This window comes from Spermophilus citellus (genome assembly GCF_964194105.1).
Source record: "Spermophilus citellus genome assembly, chromosome: 17".
NCBI lineage: Eukaryota > Metazoa > Chordata > Mammalia > Rodentia > Sciuridae > Spermophilus > Spermophilus citellus.
Window position 1 is genome coordinate 78,599,246 of NC_138199.1, and position 22,061 is coordinate 78,621,306.

General features: G+C 54.2%; 1 protein-coding gene across 6 annotated transcripts in view; it reads right to left on the reverse strand.

Annotated features, from left to right (window-relative positions):
• B3GNTL1 (UDP-GlcNAc:betaGal beta-1,3-N-acetylglucosaminyltransferase like 1) overlaps positions 1-21,858 on the reverse strand; it is a 40,716-nt gene extending 18,858 nt beyond the window's left edge. For 4 of the 6 annotated variants that reach the window (XM_081272419.1, XM_081272417.1, XM_081272422.1 and 1 more), the window contains exons 1-6: positions 21,741-21,858; positions 19,810-19,926; positions 19,615-19,714; positions 13,461-13,525; positions 7,412-7,477; positions 2,502-2,597 (exon numbers count right to left, since the gene is read on the reverse strand). In XM_081272419.1, coding sequence (XP_081128545.1) covers positions 2,502-2,597; positions 7,412-7,477; positions 13,461-13,525; positions 19,615-19,714; positions 19,810-19,926; positions 21,741-21,788 — 492 coding nt within the window. In that variant the 5' untranslated portion in view covers positions 21,789-21,858. Of the gene's footprint in view, positions 1-2,501; positions 2,598-7,411; positions 7,478-13,460; positions 13,526-19,614; positions 19,715-19,809; positions 19,927-19,999; positions 20,105-21,740 lie in introns of those variants that run through there. The other 2 variants (XM_081272420.1, XM_081272418.1) reach the window with 2 other exon arrangements.
• Positions 21,859-22,061: the final 203 nt, after the last annotated feature.

The following is a 22,061-nucleotide window of genomic DNA, read 5'->3' on the forward strand; positions in this document are numbered from 1 at the left end:
TACAGTGTTAAAAGAATGAAAGACAAGTCACAGACTCAGAAAAACACATGCAGAGTTTTTGTCTGATACAGGAGCTGCATCCCGAATATATAAACAACTCTCAAAATTCAACACTAAACATGCAAACAACTCAATAAAATAATGGACAAAGGTTTGAATGCTTTAGCAAAAAAAAAAAAAAATATTGGAATCAAAAAGCCCATGAAAAGATGGTCAAGGTCATTAGTCAGTGCAGACATGAAAATCACAGCCAGTGAGAGGCCACCACCTGCCCATCAGACTCAGGGAACTGGAAACCACGGACCTCACCGAGGGTGGCAGGGTGTGGGGGAGCCAGCGTGCCTTCACTGCAGAGGAGCCAGCAGCACCTTGAAGGCACCTGGGTGAAGCCTGTGCCTCCCGTGAACTAACAGCCCCGGGCCCGAGCTTTTCCCAGGAGGGCCACGCACGCCTGCACCCCTCGGAAGGCACAGGTGCACTGCCACACTGTCTTGACAAGCTGAGAACCGAGTGGCTCACGTGCCCTCCCACAGCAGGATGGGAAGCTACGGCCATCACCCTGACCACCAAGCCACACGGAGAAGCAGAGAAGCAGCCCTGCCGGCAATGGCGCGGGCTCCCCTCACGGCAGGCGTGCGGCGTGCCTGGGACCGTTCATGTGCAGCCCTGCAGATGCGGGCTCATAGCCAGAAAGTGGATCTGCGCAGGCTCAGTGCTGAAGGGGTGCTGTGTAGACCTGGGAAAAAGGGGTGGTGGACAGATCGTAGATGTCGGTATATACAATCGCAGCCAGTCAGACTCTTCATGTGAAATATTAGACTCCAGGTACACATCAAAAACCTGAGAACAGGCAAAAGAGAAAACTCTCTAGATTCTGTTCAATTCACAGGAAGCCCAAGGACAGAGGAGTTTGTTAAATGAGACCAGGGAGGTGTGACCAGCAACTCCCACTGTCAACAGCTCTGGTGGCCAAATTATCAACACCTTCAACACAGTTAAGGAGAACAGCAACAGCAATATGCAGACTTTTGGATCCCATCAAGCCAGCAGATTATGAAGAAAAAGAAAAAGAGGAAGAGGAAGATGAGGAAAGAAAAACTTCACAAAAGAACAGAAGAAACACTGTGTGGGTACCAGGTGACACGGCAGTCACCTAGATCTCTCAGGTGTTCAAGTCCTTGTCCATCACAGGCAAGAAGGAGATGACCCGGAGCCGGGTGCAGACAACAGAGGCCCCCAGCACAGCAAGGGCTGCCACAGGGGGATGGTGTCTCCGACACTCTCTTCTTTGGTATTATTTTACAAATTTCTCTAATAATAAATAATGAAAACCCAAAGAAGAAGCATGATCTGCAGATGGGGAGAGAGCCAGAAGACGCCAGGCAATCGCGGCCTCTCCTTCGGTGAGCCGTGGGCCATGTCTCCCAGGTGCACCGTGTGGATCTGGGCTGGTGCTGTGCAGCCCAGCAAGGCAGAGCAGGGAGGGGGCGCAGCTCGGAAGCCAGGACTAGGTGGGGTGTGAGGACTGGTGGGTGGGTGCTGCGTGTTCTCCTTCCTTTGATGAGATCTAAGATGCCCAGCAACACTAGGAAACATTAGAGGCTGTGTCCCCGAGACCACCTGTCCCCTGCTTCACTGGCAAGCAGCCAGGTGTCTTCTGAGGCTACCTGGAGCCGCCTGGGCAGCCTCTCCGTCCAGCCTGTGCCCAGGCAGGCCAGTGGCTGTAGCTGACAGTGCCACTATCATCACTGCCAGCCAGCACCAGGAAGGTGGCCCTCCAGGGTGGGGCCAGGTTCTTCCACGTGGGAGTAGCCCCGCCTGCAGTGTTCTGGATGCTCACGAGCAGATGTCACTCCACACAGTCCAGGGACACACACTGCAGCCAGGACCCTGACGCAGATGCCTGCCCTGGGCTTCTGCCTTGTCCTGACGAGGCAGCCTGCCATGGGCGGGTAGCCAAGGCCCCCATAGAGAATGGCCACCAGCACGGATCCAACAATGCCCACCACTGCTGTGGTGCTGCTCAGACCCAGGACAGGAGTTGATGAGCCTGCTTCTGGTCCCAGACCACACATCCACTGTCACACCCACACTGTGTGCTGCACCTCCATGCAGCCACGTCCACCCTCCACCTGGCACCACGTCTGCCCCGTCCACTGCTGAAGCCACCCTGCCCTCTGTGAGGTCTGCCCTTGCTGTCCACACTGCATGTTCATCTAGTTCCAGAAACACCGGGGACACTGGAGACTCTGAAACACCCACTCGAGGTTCAGAGCAGCCGTGGTCAGTGTCCTAGGTGGCAACCTGCCTTGTGTGAGCTGTCAGGTCTCCATGGGGTCGCTGTGGGCCCCACTGGGTGCTGTCCAGTTTGCATCTGGACAGAGTGAAGACAGAACCACACCCCAACGACAGGCCAGTAGGCCCTGAGCAGCACAGGGCCCTGGGGCTCCAAGAGGCTGTCCCTGCAGGGACAGCCTGGACCAGGACAAGCCAGCCGTCACCTGTGTCAGAAGCTGCTCGGGCGCCAGCCGGTTGATCCAGCGTGTGTACCGCTCAGTGGAACCCGGGGGGTCTCTCCTCACACGGCACCCGATGATCTGGAAGAAGAGCAGGCAGAACTCAGCCAGGTGTGGGGCAGGCGGCCTCCCTGAGCGTGCCTCACACCGACAGACCCCTCCACAGCCAAGGACAGGTGGAGGCGGGCAAGTCCCTGGGCCAGGGGAGGGCAGGCTCTTGGCCAACACTGCCCTGGGCTGGCAGCCGGGCCTCCATGGCTCAGATTAAGATGACCAACTAGGATCATTTCCAGTGTGGCCACAGCCTCAGGACAGCAGCCCCATGACCACAGCACCCAGGAGTCTTCCCCCTGAGCTGGACTGCCATCTCAGAGCACCTGTCACAGCCCTAAGTGCCCTCCTCTCCGTCTCCTGCCACCTTCGCAGACTTGGTCTCCCTCGGCCCCGCCCTGTGCCTCCTGGCCTCAGATCTGACTCCCCCGCACACCCTGTGCTTTGGCTTCTTGCCTCGCCTCAGCCCACACCTTCAATCGACACGACTGTCGAGGGTCCACCCTAGTGGAGGGACAGGCAGTCCGGTCGGCACACAGACAAACGCCTGCAGAGAACCTTCACCCAGGGACACTAGGGTCACACTCAGACACGCGCTTCAAGGCAGAGGACTGGCAGTTTCCAGGGGCCCCACAGCAGGAGCAGAGTGTTTCTCCTGCCTCTGGCTGCAGAGAAAGTAGGCATGTTAGGGGCAGCAGAGCCCAGCCCTCGAGCTGATGCTGTACTGGGGAGGCACAGGGGTTGAACCCGGGGTCCTCTACTACTGAGCTACACTCCCAGCCTTTCAATTTGATGCAGGGTCTCCTAAGCTGCCCAGGCTGGCCTGGAACTTGATATCCCCCTGCCTCCGCCTCCAAGTGGCTGGGATCACAGGGCCACTGTGCCCCTCCAAAGGCTGTACTTTTGATACTGATGTCACCTTGCCTGAACTGCAGGTGTGAAGCAAAGGACTTTCTGCCCTTTCCTTAGGGGGCTGCCTGGTGAGAGGGCATGGCAGTACTGCAGGGTTTCTGTGCCGGCCTTGGGAGCACCTGTAAGTTTGCTTGGGTCCTTTGTGCCTTCCTCACCTGTCACCCAGAAGAGCCCAACCCCACGGGTCCCTCGCTGCACACACCCACCCAGGCATCAGGAGTGCATCAAGCCCAGGGGAGCTGTGAAAATGTGGGGCTCCAGGTAAGCCTGCTGATGACACGTGGCCTGGTCAAGAGTGGGGCCAGCACCCTGGGCCCAGGCAAGTGGGGCCACAGAGTCCCTGGTGCGGCCTGAGTGGACCAGCAGGGGCCAAGCAGGGTGATCTGGCACGGCTTACAGAAGCCCGGTGTGCGTCCAGCAGGTGACACGGCCGTTCCACCAGAGGCCGGCTCTGCACCACACAGGGGCGCCTCAGCCGTCAACAGTCCCCCAGGCACCGAGGACCCTCAGGAGGCGGCTTCTCCATCCGGGCTCCACTTTTCACTCCATCGTCCTAGCCTCACCTGCTCTGGACGGGAGGCCGGGTCAGGAGGAGTGGCAGGGGAACTGGTGCGGCCTTGTGAGAGAAGGCCTGACCTTCTGCAGACGCACAGGGAAGCGGCAGAGGCCTCTGTACTCCTCATGTGCCACATCCCGCAGCTCTGCCCGTGCCTCTGCAGGGGACCCCTCAGGAAGGCCCTCTGGCAAGCCGGGCCCCGAACTAGCATAAGGCTCCCGAGGCCACCTCCTCCCCCAGATCCAGACCTGGGCTCCGCCTCAACGCTCACGTGGGAGGCCCCGAATCTGCAGCAACCACAGCAGGTGCCAGCCGGGCACCCCTTCCGGGGCCTCTCCATCCCCACATCCCCACTCTGGCACAAGCCTGAAGAGACGACCCAGTGGGAGTGTGAGGCCAGCACAGGCTCGTTCCTTCAGGAGCAACGGCGACGTTGGGGACAGCCGCGGACCAGTTGCAGCCTCTGGGCCTGCAGGCCCAGGCTCCCATCCACCCTTTCCCAGTCTGACTTCACACAGTGCAGCCACTGACAGCACGGAAGGGCCAGGAGGAAGGGTGGCACACGTCACGGCTGGAGGGGGCAGCCAGCACGTCCTCTCCTGCACTTTGGGTGGGTCTCCAGAGAACCTACCAGAGGCTCAGCAAGAGAAGCCGCGACCCGGGACTTCATGGTCAGCCCACCCCGACAGTCTGCGTTTTTGCCCAGTTCATGAGCATCCCTAAAGATCACCGTTCCTCTGAAGACAGGCCACTGAGAACTGTAGAGGGGAGGAGGGGAGAACACACCCAGGCCCTCTCATCCCGGAAACACCAACACTCGGTAGCCACCCTCACAAGCTGTTGGACACCATGTAATTTGGATGCTGGCAACAGCCATTCCCGGACCTGTGGTCACCCATGCACAGGCCACAGACGGCATCTTGCTTAAGGCTGGACCCTGGTAAAGGGGGAGGGTCTGTGGCTTCCAGACTGGTGGAGAGCTCTGTCCAGCAGTACCCTTGGCAGGGAGCGTGGCCTGATGCTGGGCAAGGGTGCTGCTGTGCCTTCTCGGACTTGCACGGCTCGCAGGTGCAGAGCTGCTGGAGCCTCTGCAGCCCCCTCATGTGAACGGCCCCAAGACCCGCCCAGGCCTGGCTCCCACAGGCTCCTCTTCCCCCATGGAGCAGCTGACCCCAAAACGGCATGTGCCTGAGAAGCCCGAAACTCTTCTGCAGACCGTGTGGCGATCCCAAAGCCACATGGCAAAGCCCAAGGTCAGCAAGCCCTGGGGCAGGTGTGGATGGTGTGTGCCCATGGCCTGAGCTGTTGGACACTCTCTGCTGGAGGGGAGGGAATGACAGGTTGCACACTGGACTGTTGAGAAAGCAGCACTGCGGTCTGGTCAGCGACTGCTGGGACACAAGCACTCACACACACCGTGGTTCTGAGCTCTGTCAGCCCCTGACCCTTTACAGAGCTTGGTCAGATGTGCCCGAAGAAGACCCTGGCCTCACCCCAGGGCCTCAACCCCAAGCCTGGGACCCCGCCTGCCATGACAGGGGTAGCCAGATGGCACCTCTGCTCCTGAAAGAATGACCTATACTCAGCCTGTCTTCCTGTCTGCCTTCACACCCCCCACCAGCTGCCTGTGGGCCTCGGGTGCTCCCCTACAACCCTGGTGCAGAGGGCCAAAGGCAGCAGCCAAGGAAGGGCAGGGTGGGGTGGGTGGTCTGAGGGCTGTGGGCTGGCCTGGTTCAGGCCCCAGTTGGACAGCCCACCCTTGAGAGCCAGAGAGCTGCTCATGGCCACCTGTGGGATCCCGAGGGGCCTCTCCAGGCACAGCCTGGGCATCTCCTGCCTTCCTACTGGCACAGCCAAGCACGTGCTTATGTGACTGACGTCCAAGTCACATGAGCAATTTCAGTGCAGGGAGGAAGCATCCTTGGCATCCAGCTGGGGGTCCAGGGTTAAACCACTGGTTCCACGGCAGGAGACCCCAAGGCCTGGGTCCAGCGGGCACCGAGACCCATGGGTCTGGGACAAGGAAGGGGACAGAAGTAAAAGATGCCAAATTCAAGCTCCCCCCAGGATGCCAGCTGGGGGGCGGGAATCGTGCTGGACACAGAGGGCTGCCAGGCCGAGCAGTTCCACCTCAGAGAGGCCCTTCTGTGAGCCTCTGACAGCCCACCAGATGACCATCCACGTGGGTGCGCCCTGGGGGGACCAGACTGGAGGGGACAGTGTGGAGCACATAGGAGAGCAGGGCAGATGCCAGGATGCACACGTTGACCTGAGGCACATGGACACGGAGTCCAACGCTGCCCTCCCTCCTCCCCCAGGGAGGCAGCAGTCTGTCCTGGGAAAGAAGGCAGCACTGTGTCATAAAGCAGGAGGTCGCGGCCACTGTCAATTTGGGTTTCCTGGGACAGTGCCCCCTGCCTCCCTCTGTGCCGTAGGGAAGGTGAGCTGGGGCCCAGGGCCTAAGGCAACTGTGCCTCTGCTAGAGACAGGCTAGATGAGACACAGCTGGCTCTGTCCCCAGCAGGACGGCTTGGGTGGGCTCCCAGGGAGGACTGGAGCTGCGGATGCTCAGGGCTCACGTGCTGTTTAGTGAGAGCTTGGCTTCTGACATGCATGGGAGCAATAGAAAATCTAGAGTTTGTTTTCAGAATGTAGTGTTTAGTCTTAAGTGGAAAACTGGGGATTAAGATCCAGTGGTGGCCATTCTGAGCTTTTCAGCCTGAATCCAATGGCAGCAGGTTTAACTAGGGCCCTTCCCTCTGCTGGCCCTCTTGACGTTAGCCAGAGGCAAGGACTGTGGCCCGAGCGCCTCTGTAGGAGCAGGGGCTGGGCAGTGCTGTGCTGGGATAAGAGCAGGACTGCCGTCCAGGTGGGCTTGCTGGCCAGACGCTGATCGGGGGCAGCCCTTCTGCAGAGGTGGCCTTCGCCTTGCCCCGTGACTGCTGAGTGCCCGCCTGACCTCTGGTGGCCTCTACATTTCTAACTTGCAGCTAAGAACCACCACCTGGCTGGGGCTGAGGCTCACTGGTGGAGGCTTACAAGCATACATGAGGCTGGGGTCTCAGCTCAGCTCTGCAAAACCCTCTTGTTTGATTGATTGATTGATTGATTGATCGATCTACCTATCTATCTTTGATTGATTGATTTATCTATCTACCTATCTTTGATTAATTGATCTATCTATCTATCTATCTATCTATGGTGCTGGAGCAGGGTGAGGTGGGTTGTCTGAGGTGCCTCACACGTGCTAGGCAAGTGCCCCACCACTGAGCCACAACCCCAGCCCCCCAGAGCTCCCCACACAAGGCGCAGCTCCTCTAGCCCTCTGCGGGGAGGGTGCCTCAGTGCTGGGCTGCCTGTGGGGGGCAGTACTCACGCTGGTGGGGTGCTGAACGGCAGCCTCGTGTTGCAGCCTCACTCTTTCAGGCATCATCACGTCATCCTGGGGGAAGAGCACATTTTGAGTTCAAGATCACCACCACCTGAAACAAGCAGTAAGAAAAGGGAGACGCACCAGGAGTCAGGGAAGGGGCAGCCACACACAACCCACAGGAAAACCAAAGTCCTGACCATTCCAAGAGTGGCCGGAGGCTGAGCAGAGGAACTCTGTGCCTGCGGGAAGCGGCGTGGTCACTGGAACAGTGAATGTGGCACTGTCTGGCTGGGGGACCCAGCTCACCACGTGCTTAGAGGAGATCAAGGAAGACGCTTGGGTCATCCACAGTGCTCTGCTCAACACAGCCACTGTCCACCCAGAGCCAACTCCCTACAGCCACCCACATCAACTCAGACCCAGGGTGCATGGAGGAGGCGGGACAAGGATGGCCACACGTCCCTCCCTGAACCCAAGTGCAAATCCCGCCAAGCCAGCAGGCTGGTGTGGGTAGAGAGTGGCCTCCTGCTGCAGCGGCTCTCCCACCTGCGGTCGCAGGTCCAGATGTGGTCAGGCAGGCACAGTTAAAGGCACAGACAGGTCCACTAAGAAAACCAAAAATAACATCCTTGGGAGGATATTCATTTAAATGGAGGAAGGTGAATTCAAGGACCCCTAGGGATGCAAGGGCCACCCAGCAGGAGCCAAGAGCTGGGCCTTCAGCCTCCAGGGCTCTCGCCAGCAGGCCAACACTGCCTCTTCTCCCTCATGAGCTAAGCCAACCCCAACCCTGGTTTGCCCTGCTGGGGACACGACTCCCACTGCCGGGTGAGGAAAGCGCAGACTCAGAGGGGCCACCAGTGGGCAGCACTAGTCAGAGCTGCAGGCCCCAGGACCCAGCTGCCAGCCAGGCTCTCCCTGTAGGAAGCCTGGGGGTCCATGGCCTGGGCACAGAGAGGGCAGGGGGCAGTGGGCGGACCGTCCTGTGAACAGCGAGGCTCACCTTCACACACACACAAGGCCCAGCTGGGAATCACCTGGCCAGGAGTCCTCGGAGGATGCAGGCTGAGAACCACCCATCCAGGGCCCGCTGCAGAGCACACACCAGGTGGCACACGCGCTCCCACACCAGCGTGCGGGTCCCCTCCCTCACCAACCCCACAGTCCGGTGCTGACTGCTGTGAGCCCCGGGAGACCTGGGGAGGTCCTGGATGCCCCCTCCTCCCCGTTGTGGGAGAGGCCTTGGCAAAGCCTGTCAGGTCCCGCCATGGGCTTCCAGGAATGAGGCTCATGTCACAGAGACTGCCAGTAGGCCACCCAGGCTTCCGTCTCGCCACTGTCCTCCACGTGAGCCCCTCTCATGCTCCACCAACAGCCTGCTCCCCAAACCCACCAGCACCCTGAAACTTCAGGGTTCCTCCCTCCTGAGCTATGGGCCTAGGAGGCCTGAAGGCGTGGGGCTGGAGGTGACCACGCTCCCTCATGCTGAGGCTGCCTTTACACACCGTGGTCCTACTCTTCCCCCGGGTTCCCGCAGCAGACCACAGGGGCGGGGAGGCCACCCACAGCCCGAAAGGCAGCTCCAGACCCCAGCATGCTGCCTTCCCACCGAGCAGCCTGCAGACCCTGGTGAAGGGCTCAGGCTCATGAAGGCCCCACTTCAGAGGCCACCACAGCTCTGGCCCAGGGTCCCCAAACTTCAGTCTGCCTAGGCTCCAACTGGTCTCACAACCCCTTGGGCTCGATGAGGAGGCTCACAGACCTGGGGAAACAGACCTCTGCACTCTGAAGGACACCCTGAGGGAGGTGGGTACCAAAGGGACACCTGCTGTGCTGCGGGGGTCGGGGGGCTCAAGGGGAGGACATGGGCCGTGGCTCAGTGCTGGTGGAGGCTATCAGGTGGGTACCACAGTTATCAGCTCAATCTCCAGCCTGACCCTCCCTGGAGGAGGGGAGATGCCACCTCTGCATGGCTTCCAGTGACCAGTCCCAGCCCCAAAAGCTGCCTCAGCAGAGCACAAGATGTACCGACCCCATGGGGTTCAGGAGATCCAGGGAACCAGGGCAGAGACCAAAGGCCACTTACCAAACCACAGACTTCCAGGCCACAGCACACAAGACCAACACACACGACCACAGAAACCCCAGGAAACCTCTGAACCTTCCAGAACGGGACCTCCAGGCCACAGCACACAAGACCAATACACACAATCGCACAGAATCCCCAAGAAGCTCACAGAACCTTCTAGAAACATGGGACCTCAAGGCCACACCATGGAACTGTAAGACCAACACACACAGATGACTATTTCATGATTATGAAAGTGAGATGCATTTATACATTCAATGATAAGTCTATTTCTGATCATCAACACTGTTTCCTAAACATGTTTGAGTCAGCTTTTTACCTGCTGTTTCTAAAGCAGAGGAGGAGGTCTCTATCCGTGGACAGCAGGCTCCACTCCTTGGGGCTCAAGGTGAGGCTGAACATCATGGCAGAGTGTGGGTGGGGGGGAGGAAAGTAGCTCACTGGTGGTCAGGAAGCAGAGCTGATCTCCACTTGCCACATTCAGATACACACCCCAAAGCCACGCCCCCAGTGCCCCACCTCCTCTAGCCACACCCCACCTGTTTCAGCCACCACTCAATGAATTCCAGCAGGTGATTAAGTCACTGATTAGGTTAAGGCTTTTAGAACCCAATGGTTTCTTCTCTGAACGTTCTTGCAAGGTCTCACATATGAGCGTTGGGGGGACACCTCACATCCAAACCAAAGAGATTTAAAGTTATACTTTGATTTTTATATTTTGTTGTACTTTGCTAACATATGTAGATTTGTGATTATAGTTACTCTAAACTGTGGATTCTAATTTTTTTTTTAAAGTTAAATTTAGTTAATATAAGGACATTGATGTAACTGTAATACTATATCACTATCAGCTTTTTAAAAAATATTAGATGTATTCATGTTCTCCAAGCATACAAGTCTTTAAAAATGGTTAAGAGTATGCTCCTTACAGAACTTTATAACTTTCATTATTATGAAAGTGAGATGCAGAATTGACTTTATAACTGTTGCTGTTAATGTTCTGCAGAAGTGCTGCTTCTAACGGAGCAACCTGAGTTAATTTGAGATAATAAGCCACCACCTGCAGGACAGACAGAACATGAAGCTGACTTGCAGTGCTAATGCTGACCCCAATTAAATGGAACCATAAGACTATAGACATTGAAGTTAAGTCCAGTACTCCCACTTCAAGATTGGTGAAACTGGCCTGAAAAATGTTTAAGACCAAATCCTGGAGACCAAAGCTAAGGAAGTAAAAGGACCAAGGAAAGAGTAGCCAATGTCTTGGCCCTTGCCCTCTTAGGTCAGCCAGGACCCAGGGAACGACAGGACCCCTCTAAGGGCTGGCCCTACGACTCTGGTGACTCACCTGACCTCCTGATCAGGGGGATCAAGAGGACCCTGGAGAACAGGAAGCCAACCAGTGCACATTCTGCAAAGAGGATTGTCACAGGAGAGGAAAATGTCCCTGATGGTTCCGAGGGAAGCCACACATGGTCAGTAGAACCCTGACCCATCCTGGCAGATGGCACCACTGGTAGAGGAAAAGCCAAAGGAGCCAAGAAGCTTGTCACAAGTTCCCAAGAGTGACCCCTGACAAATCTCAGCTGACTCTAACAGTCAATAGAAAAGAGGTCAATTCTGACCAGGTCTTAGACACTGGCAGGAGAGTATAACCAAAGCACAGCCACACATGGACATTTAAAAGATAAGACAATGGTTCTTTACTTGAGAGGTACATTTGTGTCAGTCCTCTCAAAAGTAAGTATAACTGTGAGTTTATAAAGGAAGGGTTTCATGCAGGAGGGCCTGATGAATATCACAAAAGCTCTGTCAGAGTCATGGTTTGTTCTGAGTCAATTTGAGACCTATCTGTGCTTCTTTGGCTGATATGATTATTATGAGCTGCTGCTCGGAGTCCTCTTTTGGAGTTTGCAACTCGTCACTTCCAGCCTGGAAGCTTGATTTTAATCAAGACCTGGAAAGAAGACAAGCTTTAACTGAGCTGGGAAAGACCTCAGCAAGCCCCCTGATCACTGGTCGGCATCTGAACTGCTCAGAGGGCAGAACTCATTACTATGGGCAGTTTCCTCCTCAAAAAGTTAACCTGTCCAGGACAGACGGCAGTACCAAAGGGTACGAGAACAAAACTGAAAATGAGACCAAAAGTTATAAAAAGGGGGACTTGTGAGAAATAGAAGCCCAGTGGTCCATTTTCAGAATATAGCATTTAGCCTTAACTGGGATGTAAGATCCAATTGTAGCCACTTGAACTACAGCCCTTCCCTTTGCCCGCCCCAGTTTTAAAATTAGCCAATCTCGTGGACTGTAACCCCAAGCCCCTCCTATCAGGGCAAGAGCTAGGGCTGCATCAGGGATAAAAGCAGGTGGACTGCCACCCGGGTGTGCTTGCTAGCCAGGGTCAGGGATAAAAGCAGATGGACTGCCCCCCAGGTGTGCTTGCTAGCCAGGGTCAGGGATAAAAGCAGGTGGACTGCCCCCCGGGTGTGCTTGCTAGCCAGGGTCAGGGATAAAAGCAGGTGGACTGCCCCCCGGGTGTGCTTGCTAGCCAGGGTCAGGGATAAAAGCAGGTGGACTGCCACCCGGGTGTGCTTGCTAGCCAGGGTCAGGGATAAAAGCAGGTGGACTGCCCCCCGGGTGTGCTTGCTAGCCAGGGTGTCGCAGCCCTTCTGCAGTCATTTGCCTTGCTGAGTAACGTTTGAGGATGTTCCTGATTCCTTGCAGCATGTGGAAGGGCATGGGAGAGATCCGAGGCATTGGGATCTGAGATAAGAGAAGAGCAAGAAAGCCAGAGCTGAGGCTGGGGGCTATGAGCCCATAACATGGGGAGGCTCAGCCTCTGCTTTTGGGAGCACTGCTGTGGAGCACGCAGTTTCACCTGGCCTGCTCACAGGCATGCCATCTCCCCAAACTCCACGTGCACCACCACTGGTACTGAGGTGAGCGTGAAGGGCAGAGCCCAGGCAACATATGATGTTCCTTTGTGAGTTAGTTCAGCTGAGCCAGAGCAGACCCTGGGCACCAGGAGCTTCATCCGCCCTGCAGGAGCCTGGTGGCAGGGAAGAGCAAGGGTAAAACTTCATGCTGCTGTGCCTAAAAGCAGATCCAAATCCAATGTGCCCTGGCACAATCTGCTCACCCATACCATCACCAGGCTGCAGTCTGGAGTGCTCCCAACAGGCAACAGTCTCATGCTGTCTCTGGTTTTCTACCACTGCGTATTTGCTTCTTTCTAGTTTTTGGTTGGACACAGCCTCATGTGCCTTAGTGCAGAGATCCTTTTCTGGGATACGAGCAGCAAGGTCCAGGAGCCCCAGGCCTAAGCATTTTCTCAAGTCCCTGACAGAATGCCCAGGTGCACTATCACCACTGACACCTGCCTGCTTAAAACACGTCGCTAATTTGGTTTTCAAAAGCATCTCGCTAACTTCAATTGTACGTGATTAAACACTTATGTGTTTTTAATTTAATTTGTCTGACCTGGACCTCTGCAGGCCACCCATCGCTGTGCGTTTACATCCATGTTTCTGCCAACGTGCATGGGCTCTTCCCATTTAGCTTGTAATCTCAAGATTCCCATCTACCAGCATTGTGCCACTTTATCTCCACTTGGTTTATACTCTCTGTGGTGCAGTTTTACACTTTTATTTCATCTATCATGGTTAATTCACTACATGCTCTGGCAATTAAGTCGCAACAACCCATCAACTCACCTTTAAGTCTGATCATAACAGAGAAAAATGGTTTTCCAGAACCAAGCTAAGGGCTGGGGTTGTGGCTCAGTGGTAGAGCGCTTGCCTAGCATGTGTGAGGCACTGGGTTCGATCCTCAGCACCACATAGAAATAAAATAAATAAAATAAAGGTCCATCAATGTCTTAAAAAAAAATAATCAAGCCAAAATGTACAATCACTCAACCAACATGTACACACTCATTATAAACACAACCAAAGAGGTACTTACTGAATCCAAGAAGCAAAGGTAAGACCCTGAGCTCTGTGCAATTGCTTGATTTTTAGAATATCCAACTGTTGGAAGAAAGAGAAAAAGTTCTAATAATTCAGTTTCCAACTGCATGAAGCTGAGTGTACTTGACACTCCAAGGAACCTAGGGACAGTCTGCATTCCCCAATCGGGTTGGCGTTGGAAACCTACAGTGAGGACATCAGTGGAGAATGCCCACACACAGTGATGGACATCTTCCATGGACCCACCGGGCCCAGGAAGAGCTGAAACAAAGGGAGAGGTGGACCAAAGCTGCTCGAGACAGGGAGGAACAGGAAGAGGTCTGCACAGTGCCCTCGAGCTTGGCAGACAGGAACCCGCCTGCACAGTACCACCTCAAGAAAGCCAAATGTTTGCATGTCGTGCCCTCACAAGGAGGGTCTGACCTCCTCCGCAGGAGAAGAGCCTGGGTCCCGCTTCAGGGGGACCTCAGCAGCTGGCAAGCAGTGAGAGGTGTGTGGCTGTACGGATCTGAATCTTCACCTGTGTAAACCACAGCACTCCTGAGCACAGACCCCGGCCCACCCAGCCTTCCCTGCGTGGAACACATTCAGGGAAGTGCTTCTGTGAGAAGCTAGCAGGACACTGCACTAACAGTGCCCGGGCTCCCACGCACGGTCCCCACCCCCAGCCTGCCTGGGAGGGGTCTTCCGTGAAGGCCAAATGAGCCTGGTGACCAGACAGGCAGTGTCATGGTTTGCCACCACCTTTGCTGTCATTCGCAAGGGAAGATGCACAGCCTCTCAGCCAAGGGTATCGAGGACCTGTGACCAGTTTCAGAAGCAGTTGGCTCTGTGTGCTTTGGTCCACAGCCAGGGTTTGTAGAGTTCTTTACTTCAAACCAAGTGAAGATTATGAAGACAGAAACGAGTTCCAGAAAACATTAATGTCTTCCAGACACACAAGATGATGAAGACAGTGATGACGACAACGGCAGAAACATCACTGACCACTGTGGGTGCCCCGGTGCTGACCAATCCTTGCCCAGGGCTGAACTTTAGAACAGTAGCTCTCGACCCTGTTGTCCCTCAGAACCCCCTGGGACGTTTCTAAAATCTCAATGCCAGGACTGCACCCCAAAGGGGACAGCACTCAGCACTGGTTCCTAAAGCTCCAGGTGATTCCAACATGCAGCCAGCGCTGAGGACCATTACTTCCAATAAAGACGTGGCTCTGACCCAGGGAACCTGTCCACCATGACAGACCTCACCGGCCCACTGCCACCCGTTCAACCCCAAGCAGCAAGGTCTTTGGGAAGCTGTAGGTACTCTGATGTACTCGTGCTGAGAATTCAAGGCTGACCAGGAAAATCAAAACAAGAATGAAGACACAGACACACCTGGACCCCACAGCAGGAAACCTCAGAATTCAAGAGCATTAAAGGGAAGGTGCCTTTAAGATAACCAGAGTCAGACTGGCAGGAGACCTCTTATCAGAACATGGGACACTAGAAGATAACGAGGCAATTCCTTCAAGTTCTAAGGGAAGAGATTTTGCCCTAGAACTCTAGACCTGGCCACACTGTCAACTCAAAAGGCTGCCACAGCCAGGTGGTATCTCAAGTGTCAAACCAGCCACATTCCAGACACGGGACATTATCCGAGGCATTGGCTCCTGCAGAGTAACAAAGAAACATAAAAATAAAATTTAAAAAGAGAAACAAACAACAGCACGTGAGTAGATACTGCAGGAAGAGGAGAACCAAGACCTGCTGAAGGGACAAGGTATAGACCGCTACGGAGATGCGGTGGTGAGTACGGGCCAGGAGGGGCTACCCTGATCCCCACACGAGCACTAAGAGAGGAACTCACAAACACACAGAAAGGAAACGGACGGGAATCAAACGGCACACCCGAAACAACAAAGCCTGCAGAGGAGGTGGCGACACAGGCTGGAGGGACGAGCGCTGTGAGACCCCAGAAGGCACAGGGCCGACGGCAGTGCCTTCCTTTCACAAGCACGTGGCGCCCCGCCAAGAGCAAGTGACTGCAGCTCCACCACCAAAGGCAAGGGTGGTCAGGAAGGGCATCTGACACAGCAGGTAACAAAGGAGAGCCGGAGTGGCTGCGCTCGCTCGGACAGCACCTGCACCAGGTCAGAGTCACTGTTAGACAGAAGGACATCACGCACTGACAGGTCTGTCGAGGAGATACAGATCATCAACCACCCTCCAACAGGGGGCCACCAAGCACAAGGAATCGGGGGGAGAGGACTAGGGAGAAGGACAGTTTTCCCCAGCAGCTGCAGTCCCCAGTGCCTCTTAATCTAGGAGGGACAGACATCCAGAGAGGTCCCAGAGAGAGCACCGCAGACCAGCAGCAGTGCCTGCTGTGCCCCAGACCAGGAGCACACCCCCTCGGTGCACGGGGGCACCCTCCTGGATGCCTGGCGCCAGGACACAAAACAATCAACCAAAAACATAAGAATGTCTCTCTGACCATGGAAAAGTGAAACTCCATTTCAGTAACAGAAGGAAGACAAAATGCAGTCAGTGAACACTAAGCACCCACTCTTACAATCCACAGGTGGAAGAGGAAAGCACTTGGGAAATCAGAGGTGCCCGAGGCCAGGGGGACAGGCAGGGCACAGCGCGGCAGCACTTGGTGTGGTCGGTGGCTGCAGAGGCTGCACAGAAGGGGTCTTGGCCCCCTGACCTTGCCCCTCAAGGAACCAAGATAAGAGGAGCATGTGAAACAGATAGCAGGGCGAAAACAGTAAAGACCGGAGTAAAGACACAAAGCGAGACCAGCTGGACAAGGCTGGCTCCTGGGAGAGAAGGACACAGTGACAACTCGGAGGAGAAAGCAAGAGAAGAGTCAGACGCCTGACGTCAGAGGTGGTGGGCCATGTTCAGAGATCTCTTATTTCTCGGCCCAGAGACACAGACACCTGAGTAGACTATCAAAGACAGAGCCTCAGGGGCCAAGTCCTCCTGAAGAGGAGCCTAGGACAGCAGCTTCCAGTGAGCTTCCCAGAGTAGGAGCACTGACCCGTCCCATGAGAGAAAGGCCAGGCTGGGTGTGCATTGATGCGCAAGCCACGCACACCGCGGGAACGGGAATGGCAGTGTATGCCCCAGTCCCCAGCAAGCACTAGCAGACTGAGTCCAGCACCTATCTCCACCCACAGGGCTGTCCCAACATCTAGAGAGGCTTAGCACAGGAGGCCCACCCAGGCCAGGTGTCATCTCCACAGAGCCAGAGGCCACCTGATCACCACAAACACAGCGGAAGAAGCCGCTGGCAAATCCAACCCTATTTCATGATTTTAAAAAAATCTGGCTAAAATAGAAAAAGAACTTCCCCTTCCTCATTTATAAAACCCACAGGGAACATCACATATGACAGTGGAAGTGGAAGACAGGGCTGGCGTGGAGCTCAGGCGCAGATGTGAGGCCCTGGGTTTGACCGCCCCCAACCTGGGAAAGGATGAAAGGTTTTCTCTAAGATCAGGATAATAACAAGGGTGCCCACTTCCTTTATTTTTATATATATATTTATTTATTTTTTAGGTTTATGTGGACACAAGATCTGTATTTTTTATTTTTATGTGGTGCTGAGGATCGAACCCAGCGGCCCGCAGGCGAGCACGCTACCCCTAGAGCCACATCCCCAGCCCAAGGGTGCCCACTTTCAGCACTGCTATTCAACATTCTCTAGAAGCTTTAACTAAAGTCATTAAATAAGAAAAAGAAATAAAAAATCCAAATCAGAAAGGAAGAAGTAAAACTCTAAACATGAAACTCTAAAAGCCCACAAGAAGGAGGAGGAGGAGAAGGAGGAGGAGAAAACTATTAGCTAATAAGTTTAGAAAAATTTTAGGATACAAGATCAACACACACACACAAAAAAAAAATCCTGGTTTTTCTATCTACTAAAAACAAATAGTCCAAATGGGAAATTCAGAAACGATTTACAAAAAAGTATCCCAAAGCTCTGGTAATTCAAACTGTGGTACAGCAGAAGAGCAGACGCACAGACCAGCGGAGTAAAATTCACAGTCCAGAGAGGAACCCATACCTCTGTGATTGATTGGTTCGTGTGTGTGTGTGTGTGTGTGTGTGTGTGTGTGTGTGTGTGTAGTGCGAGGATTGAACCCAGGGCCTTGTGCACGCAAGCAAGCACTCTACCAACTGAGCTATGTCCCTAGCCCTGACTGATTTGTTCTTGAAAAGTAAAAGGACAGTCCAATTCTTAATCAAATGGTGTGGGAACAACTAACTACAGACAAAAGAGGAATTTAGACCCTCATCTTCTACCATTTATTATTATTTTAAAAAATTTGTACTAACTAGTTATACCCAACAGTGAATGCACTTAGATCCATCATACATAAATGGAGTATGATTTCTTATTCTTCTGGTTGTACATGATGTAGAATCCCACCAGTGCTCCCTCTGAGGTGTATGTGATAAAGATGTCTTCCCATTCTGTAGGCTTTCTCTTCATGTTATTGACTGTTTCCTTTGCTGAGAAGCAGCTTTTTAGTTTAATTCCATGCTACTTATTGATTCTTGATTTTGCTTCTTGTACTTTAGGAGTCTTGAAGTCAGGTCCTAAGCTGACAGGATGAAGAGTTGGGCCTACTTTTTCTTTTCTTTTTTTTTTTTTTTAAATAAAGGAAGTACCTTTTTAAAATATATATATAAAGTTTTTTAGGTGGACACAATAACTTTATTTTATTTTTATATGGTGCTAAGAATTTAATCCAAGCATGAGAGCTTTAGAAACTTATTGTGTAACTTGCATGAAAAGGCTGTATATAGCAGTAAAATGCTCAGAAACCAAAAAAAAAAAAAAAAAAAAAAAAGAATTGAATCCAGTGCCTCATGCATGCTAGGCGAGCACGCTACTGCTTGAGCCACATCCCCAGCCCCTACTTTTTCTTATATTAGGCGTAGGGTCTCTGTTCTAGTCCCTAAGTCTTTTTTGAAAAAAAAATATTTTAGTTGTCGATGGACCTTTAATTCATTCATTCATTCATTCAAACTCAGAGGTACTGAGTTTGATCCTCAGCACCACACAAAAATAAGTAAATAAAAATAAAGGTATTGTGTTCATTTACAACTAAAAAAATTTTTTAAAAAAAGATAATTATCACAAGAAGTAAAAAAAAAATAAGAGTGGGAGAAAATGTGTGCAAATTACATATCTAATAAAGCTTTAGTATCTAAAACATTTAAAGAGCTCCTACAATCAAACAATAAAAGTCAAACAACCCAATTTAAAAATGGGCAAAGACTTTATATCTTTAAAGATATATAAATGGTCAACAGGGACATGAAAAGATGCTCAGTCACTGGGCAAATGCAAATCAAAACCACGAGAAGCTCTGTACCCACCAGGACGACGACTGTGATGACGATGATGACAACCACCACAGACAAGGGGACTTGGTGCCCCTGGGAGGTGAACAGTGCAGCTGCTGCAGGAACAGCATGGTGGCCTGTGAATCACGCCACTGGCAGTTCTACTCGAAGGCATACGCCCAAAGGACTTAAAAACCAGTGCTCAAGTAAAAACTTGCACCTGAGTGTTCCTGCTAGCCCACCCCGGGAGCCAGTGCCTCCATCGCTGATGGGATAAGCCAATGTGGCCTGTCTACGACTTCCAATAAAAGGGGGAGCGCCAACGCTCAGTGGCAAGCACTGGACAAGGGGGCCAGGAGCAGGAGCCCCATGCCCTTTTGACTGGCTTGGTGCAAGGCTGGTGCATGGGCAGTCCGTGGGGATAGAGGAGGCCGCAGGCAGAGCGCCACGTGCCAAGTGGCCCATAGAGCTTACTTCCCAGAGTCCCCGAGGCACCGCGGAGGCGCTGTCGGTCAGGGCTGCCTCCCTGCTTTCTGGGGTGCTCCTGAGAGGCAAAGGACTCTCTGGCCTCCATCACCAGGCTCTTGAGACTCCACCCCCAGGCCTCAGTGCCTCTGAATGGCCCCATCTCCTAACACATCACAAGGGGTGAGTTTGGGGTGCACTGACTAGGGAGTGGACACCAACACGCAGACCACGGCAAAGGCCCTGGATAGGCAGCAGAACTGACCACCACCAGCATCTGAACAACATGAAACTCACTGCACTCTGGAGGTGACAAGGAATCACGAATCACTTACTCACCTCCTCGGGGAGAAGGAGACTCGTGGCCTCCAATGACCACCAGGATGCCTGAGTCCTCCAGCTTCGGTCTCCACTTTTCAATTATAGTCATAGACTTATCCTGGAAGTGGGACATTGGTAGGTCAGGAAACCTCCCTGGAAACAGTCCAGCATGAACTGTACGGGGCTGTCACCCACAAGAACGCCCACAGGTACCTTACTGGCATCATTAAACACGGAGAGCTCCATGGTGCCTTGGAAGTCCTGCTGCAGCACAGACTCCAAACATGCATCCAGCCACAGCTCCGCATTGTGGACGGGGAGGATGACAGACTGGAATTCAAAGGAATGGGTGAGCAGGGTGGGAGAGCCCAGAGGCCCCCCGAATCACAGTGCCAGTCCTGACCTGCAGAACCAAGAGCAAGACTCCCAGCATGGGAGTCCAAAAGGAATCGGCCAGGAGCCGAGCCTAGTTTCCCTGAACAGTCCTGACGGTTCTCCCTGGACTCGCAGATGCTGGCAGAGGGGGAGAATCAAAGGATATCAGGGGATCCCCAACTGGTGGTCATCTCAGGTTTTCAGTCTTGGTCAGAAACCACTGTTCTGGTTAAACAGGGATCCGGGTACAACTGGCTGGCCCCTTGCTGAGTGGGGCACCTCTGCCAAACTGAGGTCAGAGACGGCAACAAAGGAAGCCCTGAACACCCCCTGTAGGAGCAGTGTGTGCTACCAGGCTGGTTGGCACTGGCACGCCCTTTCCTCGGGGAGCGCCACAAGGAAAACGACTTGTAAGAACCTACCTCCTAACGACTACCACAGGAGACGGCCTTGGTTTTACACATTGTCATAGTGAGTGGTACACAAGAGGACCACCTCCTGAATGAGAAAGCCAACAGGAACAAGGCCAGGCCAAGTCTGGACACATGGACGTCCATGCCTATGCTGCTTAGCTACACATTAGATAATTCCACTCAGACATGACTTTAAATCAGTAAAAACATAGTTATGAACAGCTCACAGATGTGTGTTGAAAATACATTTCACAAAGTTTTTTACAAACAAAATACCACTTGAGGATCTGATCCCAGTGACATCTCCTCTTGCTTATGTTTACATCCACGAGTTCCATAATTTATTTCCAGATTAACTTAGGAGTATCCTTTTTAAAGGAACAGGATATTTTTACTTTTTCAAGATCTATAAGATATGTGAATTCCTGTCAGTGATGCACCTTGATTAATCTGCCCCCAATTTCCGTAGCACTGGCATGAAAGATACAAGCTCTACATGGACCACAGCAAAGCTGTATCCACTGTTCAATGCCGGGGTACCTGACTCCACGTCTGTTCTACTTCCCACACTGCAGCAGATGTGGGAAGCAGATGCAGGTGTAGCCGCCTGGTGTGCAGGACAGGAGCTATGGGCAGAAGCACCAGGCAAGAGATCCCAACCAGGGGCTGGGGATGTGGCTCAAGCGGTAGCGCGCTCGCCTGGCATGCGCGGGGCACTGGGTTCGATGCTCAGCACCACATAAAAATAAAATAAAGATGTTGTGTCCACCGAAAAACTAAAAAGTAAATATTAAAAAAATTCTCTCTCTGTCTCAAAAAAAAAAAAAAAAAGATCCTGACCACAGTACAGTGCAGGCAGAAGCCTGGGACTGCCGCTCAGGGCTAGTGTGCAGGGCAGAACTGTCAGAAATGGGTTTAGAGCCTAGAGCTCAGGGTAGTGTTCAGGGGAGGAACTCAGACTCGGGGCTTGGGGTAGTGAGCAGAGCAGAGCTCAGGCCTGAAGCTCGGGGTAGCGTGCAGGGCAGGAGCCCGGGCCTGGGCTGGAGGTGGTGCACAGGGCAGGAGCCGGGGCCTGGAGCTCCGGGCAGTGTGCAGGGCAGGGTCGTCCAGTGGGTGCGCGGGGCAGAAGCTCTTGGGAGCTCTGGTAGATGCGCCGCGCACAGGAGCGGTCGTCACCGGGCCAGGGGCAGTCCCTCCGCACAGGAGGTTCCCAGACTCGGGAAAGGAAGGGCCGCGGGGGCGCGAACCGCCCAAGGGGACAGACCCCGCGCCACGACGCGCCCGCCTGTGAGACCGCGGAGGGGAGGCAGAGAGGGTAGTGGGGGCCGCCATCCCCGCGCCGCGGCTGGCACCTACCACCAGGGGCAGCTGGCCTGGCCCGGCCGGGTCCCCCGGGCGCGGCATGGCCACCCCGCCGCCACCGTCACCGCCCACGCCTCTAGGCCGCCATCGCGCTTTGGCCGCCGGCGCGTGCGCGTGCGCGTGCGCGAGCGGCTCGGGCCGGCGGAGCCGAGGCTGGGCCGCGTGCGATTGGCGGAGAGACGTGTCGATCTGGCGGGCGGCTCGCGGTCCGGCACCGCCGGGTGGGCGGGGCTCCGGGCGCGCCTCGGCTTTGCAGGGCGGGGGCCGGCGGCTGGGTGGTAGGCCCCGCCGCGGGTGCGGCCGGCTGGCGGTTCT